This window comes from Coturnix japonica, chromosome 1 (assembly GCF_001577835.2).
Source record: "Coturnix japonica isolate 7356 chromosome 1, Coturnix japonica 2.1, whole genome shotgun sequence".
Classification (NCBI taxonomy): domain Eukaryota; kingdom Metazoa; phylum Chordata; class Aves; order Galliformes; family Phasianidae; genus Coturnix; species Coturnix japonica.
Window position 1 is genome coordinate 30,474,537 of NC_029516.1, and position 17,213 is coordinate 30,491,749.

General features: G+C 38.6%; 1 protein-coding gene across 3 annotated transcripts in view; it reads left to right on the forward strand.

The window, feature by feature from the left end:
- The window catches only part of SRGAP1 (SLIT-ROBO Rho GTPase activating protein 1), a 129,749-nt gene that overhangs the window by 79,183 nt on the left and 33,353 nt on the right, over positions 1–17,213 (forward strand). For all 3 annotated transcript variants that reach the window (XM_015855433.2, XM_015855441.2, XM_015855445.2), the window contains exons 5-10: positions 1,987–2,169; positions 2,501–2,629; positions 10,660–10,881; positions 11,650–11,751; positions 14,211–14,408; positions 14,529–14,613. In XM_015855433.2, the coding sequence (XP_015710919.1) occupies positions 1,987–2,169; positions 2,501–2,629; positions 10,660–10,881; positions 11,650–11,751; positions 14,211–14,408; positions 14,529–14,613 (919 nt within the window). The remainder of the gene's footprint in view (positions 1–1,986; positions 2,170–2,500; positions 2,630–10,659; positions 10,882–11,649; positions 11,752–14,210; positions 14,409–14,528; positions 14,614–17,213) is intronic.

The window sequence follows — 17,213 nt, forward strand, 5'->3', positions numbered from 1 at the left end:
AAGTAACTTCTCTAGATGGTAAGACAAATAAAGTAGCTTTGTCTCCACCAACTGAAAACTTCCCGGACATGACACTGAACAAAAAGTCGAAACTAAAAAGAAACACCTGTAGAATTCTGTAAATAAGCACTTAATTTGAATACAAATACCAAAAGACAAAGGTGCAATCATTGTACTCGATTGCCTTTTCCTATTGTTTTTAATAGGGCCATATCACTTTTTGTGCCTTTTATTATTTATTTCATGCATAATTTCTTTAAGAAGTGCATTCCTTTTCAGTAATTATTTCCTTATGCCTATATGAATTAAGTTCCCTTAGGAAGGATTATCAGCACCATTAAAAATGCCAATGAAAACAGAGCAGATATAGGAAGCCAAGCATGGTATGTAGTTAACTGGAAAACAGGGCAAATCTCAGCTTTGTAGGCTTGCATCCTTTACCCAGCCCAGCTTGTTTAGTCTTCATGGTTGTGCCCCATCCATTTAGACTATGGTCACCATCTTTTCACTTTGTGTGCCCTTTTGGCAGAGAAGTGTGAATATGGATAGAAGTCCTGTTGCATAGGACTTCAATTATGCATCTCCTCACCACTCACCTGATGTGGAGTTGAACTGGTTTGTGCTGATCCATGCTAAGCCACATGCAGGATAGCTTAAAGGCTGACAAAGGCCAATTTACACCCTCTAACTTTAGTGTTGCCAGTCTATGGGTTCTCCAGAGGCTGCCCTAACTTCTCAGTTAGAAAAGTTACTTGTCTCATTTTCAAGGCAGTTCCCCAGACTGATCTGTCTCTTCAGCAGACATGCAAAACCCTGTTGAAGGAGAAACAGCCCCTTTGATTTCTCCAGACTGCATCCTTTGCAGGAGAGGTGACTGTTTGCATGGCCTGAGCCTGAAAGTGACATCTGCTGGAGAGAGATCTCCAGCATGCTGTGAAGAAGAGAGGAAACCATTGTCCTCCTAGGAATGCCTTCCCACCTTGTTCCTAGCTTATAGCTTGCGTGTATTTGAAGTCTGGCAGCCCAGACTTTCTTGGCTGCAGAACAAGTGTGTGTGTAGGAAGGATGCTGCTATTAACTGGGGGCTATAGTGCGAGTATCTTCAAGGCTTATCTATCAAACTGCTCTTTCTCCAGATCATGTCTGGAGAGCTGGCCAGTTCTACATCATGGCTAATCTGCTGGCTGCATGGTTGAACACAGCTTATTTCCAGGCCTTCAATAGCTATTCATCTGATTAGGGATATATTGCCAAGTTGAAGCTTCTGATTGTTTTTGATTCCTTGCCTTGTCCTCAGAGCTAAATGGATCCTCCCATTCTCAAACATTTGATGTCCCCAGCTGGGCCATCGTTAACTAAATACTGAGGAGGTGAGATAGATTTGGCTCTGATATTTTGTTTTGTTGCTCATCATTTCTTATTTTTTACAAAGATAAAAGTCCTGAAGTATAATAACAAGGATTTGGTTCTTTCCTGACAGAGAAATGAGAGAAAAAAATCCTATAAAATATTTTTTACACAACTACTGACTGAAATATTTGATAGCTTTCTGCTCAGTCACCTACCAAAAAAATCCTAAGATACAGCACCTTTCTCAGCAAAAGTGAGATAGAACACAAGACAGTCTCATACGCTTATCATGATGACTAGTTCTCCATCATCTTTCTCTTTATTCACTGTGCCTATTAAAGCACTCTGAACATTGAGAATGTTATAAGTACCCATTAATTTAAAGTGCAGAGTGGCAGTTCTGGCATCATCTGAAGACATGACTGGTAGACTAAGGCCTAAAGGTTCTTAGTATTCCTACTGGTTTACTATTGAATAAGTTGGTGAATATGAATGCAACTGGAAACCCTCAGTCTTTGTTGACGAAGAAAATTACTCAGGCTCCATCTTTGTAAAGGAACATTTTACTTAATGACCCCATAATTTTTCTATATGTACATCTTTCTCCTAACTTCCTTTTCATTCTGTCTTTTGCAGGTCATGAAAACATACCACATGTATCATGCAGAGAGTATCAGTGCAGAAAGCAAACTGAAGGAAGCAGAGAAGCAAGAAGAGAAACAGATTGGGAGGTCAGGAGACCCTGTTTTTCATATACGACTAGAAGACAGGCACCAAAGACGGAGCTCTGTGAAAAAGATTGAAAAAATGAAGGAAAAAGTAAATAGTCCTTTTATTTTGCTACATTTGAAATAAATTCAATGCATTTCTGACATTCTTTAGCATGATGTTAGAAAAATCCAGATGGGAAATAAAATTAAACAAGGTACACAAAACAAACTAGAAGTGGGTTATAGACAATTTAATTGAGGTTCAGAGTGGGGAATACTTTATTCCCAGTACACTATATATTACATTCTTTATATGTATAATAGTCTGACTGTTAAGGTTCGTTCTTGTTAATAGGAATGTGTGTTTGAACCATTTCTTCTTTTGCTAGATGTCAGCAATTAAGTCATTCAAAGACATTAATATACAATCTCTTTCCTAGCGTCAAGCAAAATATTCTGAAAACAAGCTGAAATCTATTAAGGCCCGTAATGAATACCTGCTCACCCTCGAAGCAACCAATGCTTCTGTTTTCAAGTATTATATTCATGACCTTTCAGATTTAATTGATGTAAGTATTTGCACATTTGTTTTAAATATCTTTTTTTTTTTTTTTCATTTTCAAAGGAGATATATTAGTCATATGGATCATCATTTATAATATCGTATGGCATAATTTGCAGATTTTTCTGTTAGCTTTATATTTCACAAAATAAAGAACCAATAAGATGCTGAACCTTCCTTTAAAGTTAGAACATTATGTTTCTTCCCCATGTGGCAAGAACAAATATGTCAGGAATAACACACAAAAAAAGCTGGTTATTCCACTTTGTGCTACAGAGGTATTTCTGGAGTATAAATATTTCTTAAGAGAGAAACTTCTAAAGTGGGCGTGTAATAACAGTATTCAACTCAGTAAGAAGTAATTTCTTTTGTATCTTCAGAATCATTTAGATTCATTCACTTAGTCTAGTTTTTTTCCATATATTTTGCAGAACACGCAGAATCAGCTCTCTGTTTTAACAGAATTGGTTACTGATTTTCAGTAGGCCATGAGAACATCTAGGAGTATGAGGTGGAACAATGATGCTGACCTATGCCAGCATTTTGTCTGCAGAACCTGTATTAGGGACATTTCAGGTGATACAGAGGGCAGAACCCGCGCTCTGTCGTGTCTCACCTTCTTTGCAAACTAATCATATATTTTTAAAGAAAATGTGGCTACAGCACATACAAGCTCAGGAAGCAACATCATGTTAAACGAGTCAATGGCTTTACTGCTGATACTTGAATGTGCTTTCTCCTGTAGCAGTGACATTGGTTACTTGTAATAGTAAACAGTCCCACTGTCATTTCTGGTGGGGGGTTCAGTGCAATGATAAGCCAGTTGGGTTCTGGTTTTTTGTACAGTATAAATTAATTTAGCATTTGACAAGAATTTTGTTTATTTCTACTGTCTGGAGTAGCAAAGCTTGATAGAGAAAGGGAAAGATACCTTATTGAGGTGAATGGACTAAAATAGTGGCATGCATTTTATTGTGTTAATGAGGGGACTGGAGCTCTTTGTTATTTGCTTTCTTCAGTAACGTGAGGGCTGCTCCAAAAGTGGTGCCTGCTATTTTAATATGTTGCCCACAGTGTCAGATGCAGATGTGGGTGATATGGCAGTAGAAAGCTGAACCTTCCTGCTCGTATTCCATAATAATAAAAAAAATTCTCTCAGAGAGTGGTCAGGCACTGGAATGGCTGTCCAGGGTACTGGTGGAGTCGCCATCCCAGGCAGTGTTCAAGAGACATCTGGATGAGGAGCTACAAGAGATGGTTTAGTGGCTTGCAGTAGCAATGGTAATGGGAGGATGGTCAGACTAGATGATCTTGTAGATCCCTTCCAACCTTGTGATTCTATGATTCTATGAATATTTTGTTGCCATGTGACAAATGGCAGCAGAGGGGCAGTCTGACAAAATGACATCTGACATGGAAGTATTTATGAAACAGAGGTGTGTCATTGAATTCCTCCACTTGGAAAAAATGGCACCCATTGACATTCATCAATGCTTGTTGTACGTTTTTGGAGACCAAACAATGGATATGAGCACAGTGAGGTGGTAGGTAGTGTGTTTCAGAAGTGGCAACAGTCATGTGAAAGACTAACCACATTCCAGATGGCCACACACAGCTGCCACATCATTAAATGAAGAGCGTTTCAATCAATTCATCCACAGGAATCAGAGGGTAAAGTGGTATGCACTGTCTTTTGGGATAGGAAAGGTACAATCCATCCGGATTTCCTGAAATGGGGACAAACCATCAACTCTGCTGCATTGTGACAATGGCTCTAAATTCCAGAGTCAGGACAGAGAGTTAGACAACCTTTGTCTTGGAAAACAATAAGGCTCCATGCCAGTTTAAAGACTGTAGAGCACATGGCCAGCCTTAGCATGACTGTCCTACTGTGCTCAACGTACAGTCTGGATTTGATGCCTTCTAACTGTGTGGGTAATGTTTTCCTAGTAACGGCACCATCATAGCAGCTGTGAAACAGTGGGTCACCTCCACTGGTGCAGATTTTTACAAGCACAGCATACAGGCTCTAGCATGGCAAAAATGCATAGCTAATGGTGCTGGCTATGTTGAAAATACTGTTTGCAGTTGAGAATTTGCCCTGTCAAATAGCGTTATTGTGCTCTTTGTATCTGTTTCAGTTTTCGTGGAAAAAAATAGGAGGCATTACTTTTGGAATGACTTACATGTATTGAAAATTTGTCCAATTTTGTTGTAAATATATCCTTTTCCCTTTCAACTTTCTTCCCTCCCAGTTATTTTATTGCTGTTTCCTGGTTGCTGGAAGGAAGGGAATCATAAAATGGTCTGGATTGTAAAATACCTTTAAAGGTCATCTTGTTCAATCCCCTACCATGGTTAGAGACATCTTTCAGTAGATCAGGGTGCTCAAAGCCCTGTCCAAGCTGGCCTTCAACACCTCCAATGATGAGGCATCCACAACATCTCTGGGCAGCCAGTTCCAGTGTTTCACTACCCTCCTAGTGAAGAATTTCTTTCTTACATCTAATCTGAATCTACCATCTTTCTATTTAAAGCCACTACGCCTTGTCTTGTCACTACATACACAAGTAAATTTTTTCCTCATCTTTCTTCTAGACCTCTTTAAGTACTGAAAAGATGTAATAAGGTCTTGATGAAGTCTTCTCTTGTTTAGCCTCTCAGCTTTTCTTTGTAGGAGAAATAGGAGAAGTACTCCAATGCTCTGGGCATTTATGTGGCCTTCTTCTGGACATGCTCTAACGGCTCCGTGTCTCTCTTGTGCTGGAGGCCCTAGAACTGCACACAGTACTCCAGATGGGTTCTTACAAAAGCAGAGTAGAGGAGGACAGTCAGTTCCCTTGACCTGCTGGTCACGGTGCTTTTTGCAGCCCAGGATACAGTTGGCTTTCTGGGCTGTAAGCCCACACTGCCCTTTTCATTACTGTTTTGTAAGACTTGGCTAATAAACGCGTAACTAGAATTTCATTCTGAGCCAACTTAATCTGATTGTGATCTTGTTTAAATGAAGTGTCTTGCAGGCATTTGTATTTCATCAGAATATTCTGTGTAAGCACTGGTATCTAGACAGAATGTTTACTACTTCACAAAGGAAACACTTTCTGTAAATGAAAGAGTCTTGGCAAGATTTTTGTGTTATATCATTGGAATGTGAGACATGCTTCCCACTCACCATATGTTGCAACAGTCCAGACGATCTCATTCTGTAAATCTATTAGTGTAATTGAACAATTCTGAGTTTTCAGAGCAGTGGTGATTTTACCTTTTCTTCTTTGTCTATCTGCCTTTCTTCTTTTCTGTGCTTCCATGAACTTTGTCTGTGTAGTAGGGGATTATTTACCCTCTATGTCTGAGTTCCAGCTAAGGTGGAAAAGATACAAATCTCTCTGAGCTGTTGGCATTGCCCATAAATGTTATTGAATGCTTTCCAACTTTACTGATAAATATATCTGATAAAATTAGATAAAAATATGGAGAACTTCAGTGAAGTATTCAGTATACTGTTTGCAACAAGACTGGGGAGGATTGTGAAATTTTCTTTTTTAATTTTTCATTTAGTTTTTTTTCTTTTTTCATTGGGGTTTTTCTGTAGCTTGATTTGTGAGGCTCATGTGGAAAATCCTAAATTGCAGCTCATCGTCTGAGCTCGATGTGAACTGTTCAACTCATTCATTTCAATATGAAACACGGGGCTTCTGATTTAAAATGATGTGTTCATCTTAAGCTCTTGTGATAAAAGCAAGATAAAAATATTGCTGGAGTCTTAGCTGGATGTTTTAATGCAGTTAGTAAGCTGAGGGTTGTGACCATCATTTGCAAAGAAGTGGGGGAATGAGAAGGATTTGATATATACAGTACATTTCTGTCCTGTCCATATTGTTCTAGGGGAATATGTATTTTCTGTTGAATATTTCTTCTCTGTTGGCTATGTAGTAGGTTCTAGTTCAAGTGAAGAATAGAATTAATTTTACTCTCTATGTGAATCATACAGAAAATAGCAGAGTGCATTTAGCTCAATTAAATAAACTTTATCTAAGACATAGGATTTTAAAGTCTGGATTTTGATGAGCAGTATTGTATACACCACTGCCAACATGACTGTTGGTGCCAACATATGTCCATATGTCAGAAATTATTATTCATTTATTTAAATATGTTCATGTAATTACATTTATTAGACTTATCCGTGTGTAAGAGGAAGGTAGGGACCTTTTTTCAGGCTGGTCGTGCACTTGTGTGGTCTGAAGGTAAGTGCAAGGAAACAGTGGTCAAAACTAATCTGTCTGTAGCTCTACTTCTAGAATAAATACGGTGTTTATGTTTTGATCTTCTTTAGAGTTAGAATTTCCAAATCTCTAATTGCAGCTTGCCTGCTTTGGATGGTTAGGAAGTTAGAGAATATTTCGCTGTCACAAACTTTATTGGGTAAAGATTCTTTGTTAATCATCGATAGAAGCAATTTTAAAACTAGGCTAGAGTTTGTGTAGCTCAGTCTGGATTGAAAGTTCTCATAAATATGACATGTGCAGTCAGATCTCTTTGATTTGAGTGTTGATGTCTATGTAAGATGAATGATTAGAATGTGACTTACTCAGAGGTTAAGACGTTTTTATGAATTTCTCTACCCATGGCATTAAGTATTTTATTACGGTTACTGAAATGAAATGAAGATCATCTTGGATATTTGGTTGCAGCTCAGTGCTAAGCACTGCAGTCTGTTTTGTTCAAGCCTAAATATACTCTGGGGTGCAATAAAAACAGTAAATGCTCTTGAGACTGCTTCAGATTTAATTCCAAATAAGTATAAAATGCAAATTACAAAATTAATTTTTCACACATATCCTAAATGCATCACTCATCTCTCCCAACTTTGCCTCACCAAAAGTCTTTATGAATCCTGAAATGCAATAAAATTCATAGTCTGTGACTTCATTCTCTCATTTCTCATCTTCATTTCTTACTGCACCAACAGACTCCTAATCTCTCTCTAGGCTGTAGATTGATAGCAGGTCTTACTAGCCATCCAGGCTGTCAGCTTGCTATGTTGATATTGTGATGAACAGTGTGGTTGCTTCTTTGAGCTTTAAAAGTCTTTTGGATCTATGTTTTTCCTGAAAATTATGTATTCATGCATGAATGTGTGTATATGTGCATACACACCCGCTCATGCATGCATGCATTTATACATTTTTGCAACACCTGAAGGATTAGGTATTTGTTATTGGTTTGGCTTTTTTTTTCCCAGAGCTGCGGGTATAGCAGTTTAGCATCAGTACCTTACATCATTAGTCTTAATAATGAGCATATGTATCAAGCTCTTTCTCCATTGTAGCCACCTCTATTTCTAAAAAATCACTAGTAAAAAGAGTGCTCTCTGAATAGCTGCGAGTTGATACTGTTGCAGAGCCGTTCCCAGGTTAAGGGTATCTTTGTCTCCATAATTTAGAGAAAATGAACTACCTTCTGGAAGAAGTAAGACTTGTGGTGTATCATGAGTGTTCATTTTGCTTCTAAAAATATAATATTAATCAGACAAATACAGCTTTCACTTAATTTTTTGAAGTCAAAATCCAAATCCAAGCATTTTCAGTTTGACTCAAGGAGCCATTGGTGATAAGGCATTAGTTCAGCTTCTAGATTTTGTGACTGTTTGCTCCACTGGCATTAGTTCTGCAAGAAAATGCCTTAGTCTGCAAGATAGTTCAGCTTCACTTGAAGAATCCATGTTCTTGGCTGAGAAGCCATATTTGTTATCCTGTACAGCTGTCTTTGCCTTCAAAAATAACTGTGGCTTTCGTTCATGAGCAGGTGATAGTCACAGAGTAGATTAAGGGTTAAAGGGAGAAGGTTTTGCATAAAGCTGCTAGGCTGCAACCTTATATTCCAACTTGTAAAACAGCTGCATCAGAAACCCACACATCTATAATTGTAAATCAATGAGCTTTCTGTTAATCCTCCAAAATTCAGGCTCGAGATGCCTGTAGTTTTGTAACACATGGGTAGTTGGCCATGCTAAATCTAGCATTGCCCTTATTTCCTCTCAGTTAAATCTTCCACGAGGTCTCTCTGAAACTAATGCACATGAAATAAAACAGCTGGCCTGATCCACTTTCTTATCATCACTTTTAGTCTGTCTTTTTCATCCAAGGTAGTGAATTAAATATGAGATCCGAGTTGACACAGAACAAGAGAAAAACACCATGAGATTTTTTTCCTTTTAGAAACAGTATTTTATAGAACGGATGTCTTTGAAATATAGATGGACTTTAGTATAAAAGCTGAGTGGCTCTTTTAGTAAATGTAATACACTTCTGTTGTATAAGTGCAAAAGAAAGAGGATAAGCTGTGTGCCTTTGATTGAACATGACATCTTTTTCTTTCCTGTTTTCTGTAAATAGCTCAAGAGCTAGTTTTTGGGTAGGCACTGTCCCCTTGGCAGTAACTACCCAGAATACTTGATAAGCCCAAAAGTTTGTCTGGAAGTTTTGGCATCCATATTGAGCACAACAGCCTTCAGAGCAGTTTAATCACTCATGATGACTGTACGTAAGGGAAGGTGTGAGTGGTTTGTTTCTCTTGTACACATAGGTTTAGGTGTGGTAAATAGCTTGAAAACTTTCCTGCTCTTGTGTGCATGTGTCTGTTTTCTGTCTTTCTTTTAATAAGAAAGAGGAAAGGAAAATGAAAAGGATTCAGTGAATCCTAAGGGTTTGTAACAGCTGGGAGGGAAGGCTGCATGTAAAGAGTGGACTGAATTCAAATTGCTTCTTTACCCGAATTCATCCTGCAGGGGAGAATGATTTTAAGCTTTGGGGGATCACCTGGGAAAGAAGGAGGGTTCAGAGACAGTGTCTGACTGCCCCAGGGAGGAGGCATTGTCCTCTGACTGGGATAGATCTCTCCTAAAACTGTACTGATTTCCTACATACGCTCTATGAGATGGGAAATGCTGGGTATTTTTGTCTGCTGCTGACTGTGTACCAGCAGATGTTTGGTCAGTTTCACTCAGGACTGAGCCAAGCCTAAAGACACATTTCTGGTTAACATTGCTTTGTATGCAACTGTTAGCATATTGATCGAGTACAGGGGTGACATGGAGCTTTGCATTACTTCTGCCATCACCTGGAAGCTCACTAAGTAAAAGCAAGTTACTGTTTACTGTGAAATTTGCGAGGAGGTTAAGAAAACAGCTACTTGATATACTCCTGCTGTGACGTTTTAAAAATATATTAAGCTGTTCCTCTAAAATATTAACTAATCATGAATAATGCAAACCTGGGATACTTAACATTCTGGAACAAACAGAACTTTACATTTTACCAATTAGATTGCAATTATGTTCCAGTGTTATTCTCACCCCTAGAAAAAAAAAGACATAAATTATAACTTTCTGTATTTAGTAATGATGTACATTGCTGCTTCTGTCTAAGCATGGGGAAAAAAAGGTAAATATGCCTGTACTGCTGGGGGAAAGGATGTTAAATCATTGTCACTGCATCAAAAAGCATCTTAAATGGGTCACTAATGTGGGAGGCAGATATGGGGCTTTTTGGTTGGGCACAGCCATTATTAGCAGGAAATGGTTTATGTGCAGTTAGGTGGCCAGCGTTGACTTAGATGGCAGAGAACATTCAAATGCATTTGAATAGATGACCTGACAGGTATACTGAGAAGACCACTTCTTTGTGGAGATCCAAACATTTTCTGTATAATGTGATCATAGCACATCTGAATCCAGAAAACAAACTGCCATACTGCTAAAACGGTCCTTTAGTCTTTGCAGTAGGATGAGAATACAGAATACTTCCTCTCTTAACCCTAATACTAGAATTGCAAGTTATTTTGTAAAGTATTTTGAAGACAGAAAAGTTCCTGGACATAATATTTTAGTGGTAATTTGTGATCTGGGATATTGGAATGGTGTTCCTGCTTTTTAACTGGCTTTTATCTCCCTTTATTGTGTTTCTGATATTGCAGTCCTGGATATAGTGTTCCTGCTCTTTAATTTGTTTTCTTCTCCCTTTATTATGTTATTAGTGTTGTGATCTCGGATACCACGCAAGTCTGAACAGAGCCCTAAGAACGTATCTTTCTGCAGAGTATAACCTTGAAACTTCCAGGCATGAGGGCCTTGACATCATAGAAAATGCAGTTGACAGCTTGGAGCCACGAAGTGACAAGCAGAGATTCATGGAAATGTTCCCCACTGCTTTTTGTCCACCAATGAAATTTGAGTTCCAATCTCATATGGGTGATGAGGTCTGTATAGTGACAAGTATCCCCCCAGAGATTATTTCTGTTCCTGTAGAAAAGGAGATTTTATCACCTTTTACAAAGTCACAGCTTGGTAACAGCTGCTGTTGCTGTCCTGAAGCAAATGGTCAGCAGTAAGCACTTGCAAAAGTTTCAGCACTGTTCTTGAGTTCTAAAGTAAACACTGTTGTGTGTTATAATGTTCAGCACTACCTGCTATGACATACCAGAAGACTTTCTGGCCAGGCTGTGCTCAGCCCAGCGCTGACGTACATAGTGACTTTGTCTTTAGTACCTGCCTTTCCTATAATGGCACTTGTGATCGCTGTTTGAAGGAAACTGCACATCTCCAAGCTGTGCTCACTGAAACGTAGCCCTTTCCCCTTCTTCCTCTCTCATTTTGTCACCTGATTATTGCTAGAATAGTGCTCCCCAGCTGCACCCTGTCCTGCTGTTTCAAAGGCCAGTAGGAAAGCAGAATGCAGAACATACATATTTAGGGGAAGGCAACTCCAGGGTTTGCATTTCTGTGTGACAGAGAATCAACAGCACAAGGCAGCCATACAAAAAGGGCTTGTTTGGTATTCCTAAGATGTAAATAGTTCCATACTCTGTAGCATACAAATACTTTAAATTTAGATGAATACATTTTATTGTCTGCTTTATTACATTTAATGGCTTTGGTGGGAATTCCATAGCATTAAGGAGAGCAACAGAAGAATTGATTTTGTTTTTCTTCCTTACATCTCACAGCTCTTTCTGATTGCTTGTTAGGTTTGTCAAGTCACTGCCCAGCAACCTGTGCAAGCAGAACTTATGCTTAGATATCAGCAACTGCAGTCACGATTGGCCACTCTCAAAATTGAAAATGAGGAGGTAAGATCTGTGTGTGCATGTGCTGTGCATTGGACACCATTTTCAGGGAGGTGCAGTGTTTTCTACCTTGTCTGATCCACATAAATAATGGTAAAATGACATCAGCTATCTTAGTTTTAAATAAAGGAAAGTTGGAGATATTTCAGGGGATGTAGAAGTGCTGGGTTTGGCTTGCATTAAGCATGACTGCTTGCCTAAGCCTCGTAAACAGACGTGAATGAAACAGCAGTATATGTTGGCTACAGATGTGTTGTTCACTGTCTTTTTCAGGAAAGGTGTGAGGTAATTCAGTTTTGGCAGACTAGAACATACAAACATTCACGTGCTTCTATACATCAGTCTCCAAAACAATTGTATTCTGCTTTCACATTTATATTTAGCAATTCATTAATGTGAAGAATTGTAAGAAGATGTGAAAATAAACTTTCTAGGCTGCGTAATGTCTTTCAGCAGAGATAAGTAGTTGTATTTTTCTAACTCTTATATTTACTTAACCCTGATATTTCAGAGAATAATTCTACTCCTTAAGGAAACTCTGGTATTCTATGTGGTACTTATTTATTTATTTTTCTTTTAACCAAATGTCTGGTTGTACACACTCGAATGTTAGCACTCTTTTGAACCACTGATACCCAGTTTTAGGGAACCACTGAACTGGAAAGAGCTGAAACATGCTTATTTTTCCTACATTCACGTGCCTGTCATTGTGCTCTACTTCCTTAGACCCAGTTATCCTAGTGAAGAACGTAATTTTGAAGGTCACTGGCAGAATGCTCAGTAGAACCTCCTTTTGTAGCCACCTTTGTGGATGTGATAGGCATGGAAAACCACAAAATCTGCACTTAGCTTTTTTGGTTGTTCAACTCTTTGGAGATTGAATGTGAATTCAGATACAAAACTACCACTTCTGATGTCTGCTACAAAATGTTCGAATATGTTGGATTTGGGGGCATTTCCAGGGGTGTTAAGAGAAGCACCATTTAGGCAGCATCATTAAATGTCACCAAGGCCTACATTTCTGGAAGTCTTACTTGTTCAGCTGATACCTGTGTGATACATATAAAACTCTAACAAGACTCCTGATGTATCTAACTATGTAAAGGTACGTGTGTAAGTGCTTTGTATCATTTAAGGGCAGCTAGATCCTTGCCTGCTTTATAAATGTACGCATAATTTGTTCTTTTCCTGTGTATGCAGCCACAATAGTGAGGTCTGTGCTTCAGCGAAAACTTGTCTTTTATTTTTGCATCTCTGTGGCAGAAAGCTGCTGAGCACACTTGCTGTGTGTCATCTGTGACCACCCTCTGTCTAGTCCCCAGATTGCAACTTCTGAAGGTCAAAGGAATTTAGACTGTCATTTGTGGTAGCTGAGTCAAAACCTGCTATGCTTTCAGCTGCAGCTATTTATAAACAGGAATACTGAATGCCTGTCATGGGAATAGCTCACCTAGTAAAATAGAAAACTCCTTTGGTCAAGTGCGAAAAACCAATGCTGTTCTCTTTCCTCTGGTCTAGTGGTAGAAAGAGGCCTCACCTTGGGTAGAAATTGAACTTTTTTTTCCAATTTTAGGCAGTATTAAAGGCCTTCAGTTTAAATGGGTATTTGTACCTAAACTGAATCTTAGGGGCTATTTAATTTTTTGGTGGACTTTTTTTGATAGACTTTTGAGATTCAATTTTTTCTAATTCTATGTTATGTCCTAAATGCCTAGAACAAAATACTGATGTCTATAAGACCGGTATGGTATTCTTAAAAAGTAAACTTGAATTCAGTAAGTATCTCAAAGTAGCAAAGACAAAAGGAAACATTTTTTTCACTGGTAAGTGTGAGGGCACCCTGTTCTATGGCATCCATCCCCTGGTTTCCGCTATGACTTTTCTTTGCAACTCATAGGAAGTTCTGTGAGTTTTCTTTCTTCAGTCCTGCTTTTCCAGCTGTGTATTGCACTTCTGCAGTGCAAACATCATTATGCTTCACACCACAGCACTCCACATAACAGTGCCACAGATTTTTATCATGGAAGAACATGTTCTTACAGCCAGATCCTCTAATGTCGATGTTCAGCCTGGCAGATGAGCCATATGCTGGAGAGTTGACCCTCCAAAACAACCTCTCATATTTACTGTTTGTTGTCCCAAATTAGGCACCATAATCAAATCATTTCACATTTCTAATTTCAGGAAACAAGTGTTTGAGAAAGCTATGCAGTCATCAGTGTTTGTGGATTGTACCATGGCAAAGCAGGGAGCTAGATGTGAAATCTAATTATGTTATTCTTCTGCTATGTAGATATCTGTTATAGAACATCTTATTTTTCATGTTCACATGACAAGGTTTGTTTGGAAGATTGTGCCAGAGGAGTGTGCCAGAGAATTAGTATGAATAGTGAACTTCCATTATAAGCTGTTCTGGTATGCGTTTATCTTCCCGTTTGGTAAGTTGTGCTTTTTAATACCAGGTGAAGAAAACAACAGAGGCTACTTTGCAGACGATACAAGATATGGTCACCATTGAAGACTATGATGTGTCAGAATGTTTTCAGCACAGTCGTTCAACAGAATCTGTGAAGTCAACAGTCTCTGAGACATACTTGAGTAAACCTAGCATTGCAAAAAGAAGGGCTAACCAGCAGGAAACTGAGCAGTTCTATTTCATGGTATGTTGGGTGCTTCCTCAATTGTATGATAACAGATCAAACACCTGAAGTAAACATTGTGCAGAAATTCATGGAATTTGTGTCGTATGCATAGTAATAAATTGATCTTCACCTCTACAGAAATTCAGAGAATATCTGGAAGGTAGTAATCTAATCACTAAACTTCAAGCAAAACATGACTTGCTGCAAAGGGCACTCGGAGAAGGTAAATATTATATAATATATGTAAATGTGATTCTAGACTACACGATGAACCCGCTGAAATGCAGGAGAGATTTAGGAGAAAATGAAGAAACTTAAAGCTTAATTGTCAACTAAGCACAGATTTTTAAACAGTCAAAGTTTTGATAAAGTGGTAAGAATACAGAGAATAAATCAATTTTACTTGTTCAGCAGATGTTTGTTTCCACTTTACAGTTGTTTAGACAACTGACTATATGTGAAGATGGAACTGTTGAATGAAAAAATTTTGTGCATGAAAGGAGAGCTGATGCAATCAATGCAGGGAGATTTAAGAGCTGTAACAAATGCACTGCTTCTGTGTCTCAGTGATTTCTGTCAAGTTGAGTTTGGTTATTTTAAGAGTCAGAGGAAAGTGAAAAATAAGCATGCAAAATTATCCTGCATGCACAACTTACAGTGGAGCCAGTAATGCAACATGTCTGACAAATGGGCGTGGATTTCCTTCTTGCAGCCTTATAACTTGGTGGAGCATTTGTGAAAGATAATAGGTGAAATCCGGACCTTACTGTATGGATTCAGTACATTCAGTAGTGAGGCTCTCATAGACGTAATTAGTGTGGGATTCTACATAATATTTTATCTTAGTGAAGTGAAATGAATGAAAACTGAATGAATAGCTCTATACCTGTTGATTATCATTACTGCACGTAAAATTATTTGATTTTTTACAAATTGTGTTGGCAGAGAATTATCCATTCTCCTGAACTTACTCCACAGTTATTAAAAATACATCCTCATAAAATATGAACCAAATCAGCAGATGCTCATGATCAAATGAAGTAAAGCTGAATTCGGACAGTACTGAATTAGGCACTATGTGTAGTTTGAGCCCACTTCTTACCAGCCCTCCCAGCAGGCACTTCCTCATGGACCAAATGGGAAAAGGAAAGTCGTCCCACATGCCTTGAGGACTAGCCACACAGGGTGTTACATACTTGAGAGGAAGTCTATTACACCACAAAGGATAAAAACCCTCTCCTGGAGGTTAAAGACTATAATTCAAAGTTCAGGCACAAGAAAGGAAGCTTGTTCTCTGAAGAGTAACAGGATGTGTCAATTTATTTTCTTTCTACTGCCAAAAATGTGTTGTTAATCAGATATCTTCGTGCCTATAATGTAAAACTTCAGCTCCACAAATCCAGTTGTGAAGGTTCCTAGAGAGCTTTTAGCATTTCTATGGCTGTGACTCAAACAAAGCCCCTGTTCAGGGAGTGACTGAGCATGAAATAAGCAAGATTTTCTTTCAGGCCTACTATCAAAAGACAGTAACTGTTTTCAGACAACTAGCTATACTTTTACATGGAAGTTTTTCCTTAGTAGGATTTTGTTATATGTGTTAAGCAGTTTGTTCCCATGAAACGGTATGCATCTATGTTGGTCAGAAATGAGGAATATTTACCTCCAAATGCTCACAGAGAATGTATTCGGAAAAAATGAAGTAAATATTTATTATTAAGAAGCCCAGCAAAATACATGAGAAAGGGAGAAAGATAAAAGACAGTAGAACCCCTTGCCTAATGCATGCTGGAAAGATACGAGGACAGAACCATATCAAAGGAAGCCCAAAGAAAAATTGCTCAGCAGCATGACTTAGGTGATAAATTTCTATCAGACTCCAGGATGTTTAGCCACGCTCAGACATGCTTGGACCATGAAGAGTTCCCTTTGACCCAACAGCTGTAACCCCAAGTTGTTTATCTTTGTTGCCCACAGTGTTTTTCCGTGTAGTTGTTTTTCTGTCGTCATGCTGTAGCACATACAAGTAGTATCTGAAATGTGTACATGCTCATTCATAGCTGGTATTTGAAGCAAAAGCCGTTGTAGGTTAAAACAAACTTCAGTGCCCAGTTTTTTGAGGCATGTCAGTGAAGGAAGACCTGTATTCTGAATGTGCCTGGAAAGAGGAGATTGAAAGAGTAGAAATACTGTGAAACTAAGAGCATGGCTACTGTAGCTACTATAGAAATGATTTCTTTAGGACCTGAGCTCTCCTTCTCTACTCAAACCGCCTTTTCTGGAAACTTCTTTGTCAGCAAGACAGCTGACAAATAACACAGGGTGCCAAATGCAGGGGAGAACAGGAGGGAGAGGAAGACAAGGGAAGAAGGATAAAAGGAGGGGAAGTGGATGGTTTGAACTGGAAGTTTTTCTTGCTTTTATTCAAACCTGTACAGTGTAAAGATGTAGGCAGAATAAACCCAGATTTACATGTGATCCACAGCACTGACAGCATTTGGATTCTATTCCAGCCAGTTACCTATCTGCTACAATCTGTTGCTGTTCGTGGGCATCATAGGTGCATATTCATGATCTGCATGAGGAAGACAGATGAAATTCTCTGTGCTAAGTGTGCAACTGCAAATATGGAAGAATAAATGAGAAATATTCAGACAGTATTAGTGCTAAACATGGGAAGCACGCTTACCCATGTTCATTCAAATTCATGGCTTATCTGTTGAACAAAGCAAAGAAAAGGGCAAGGAAGAGAGTAAACAAAATTCAGTGGATCCCCAGCATTCTGGTATTGCGGAATGTACTTTCAGTGGAAAATTGTACCATGCA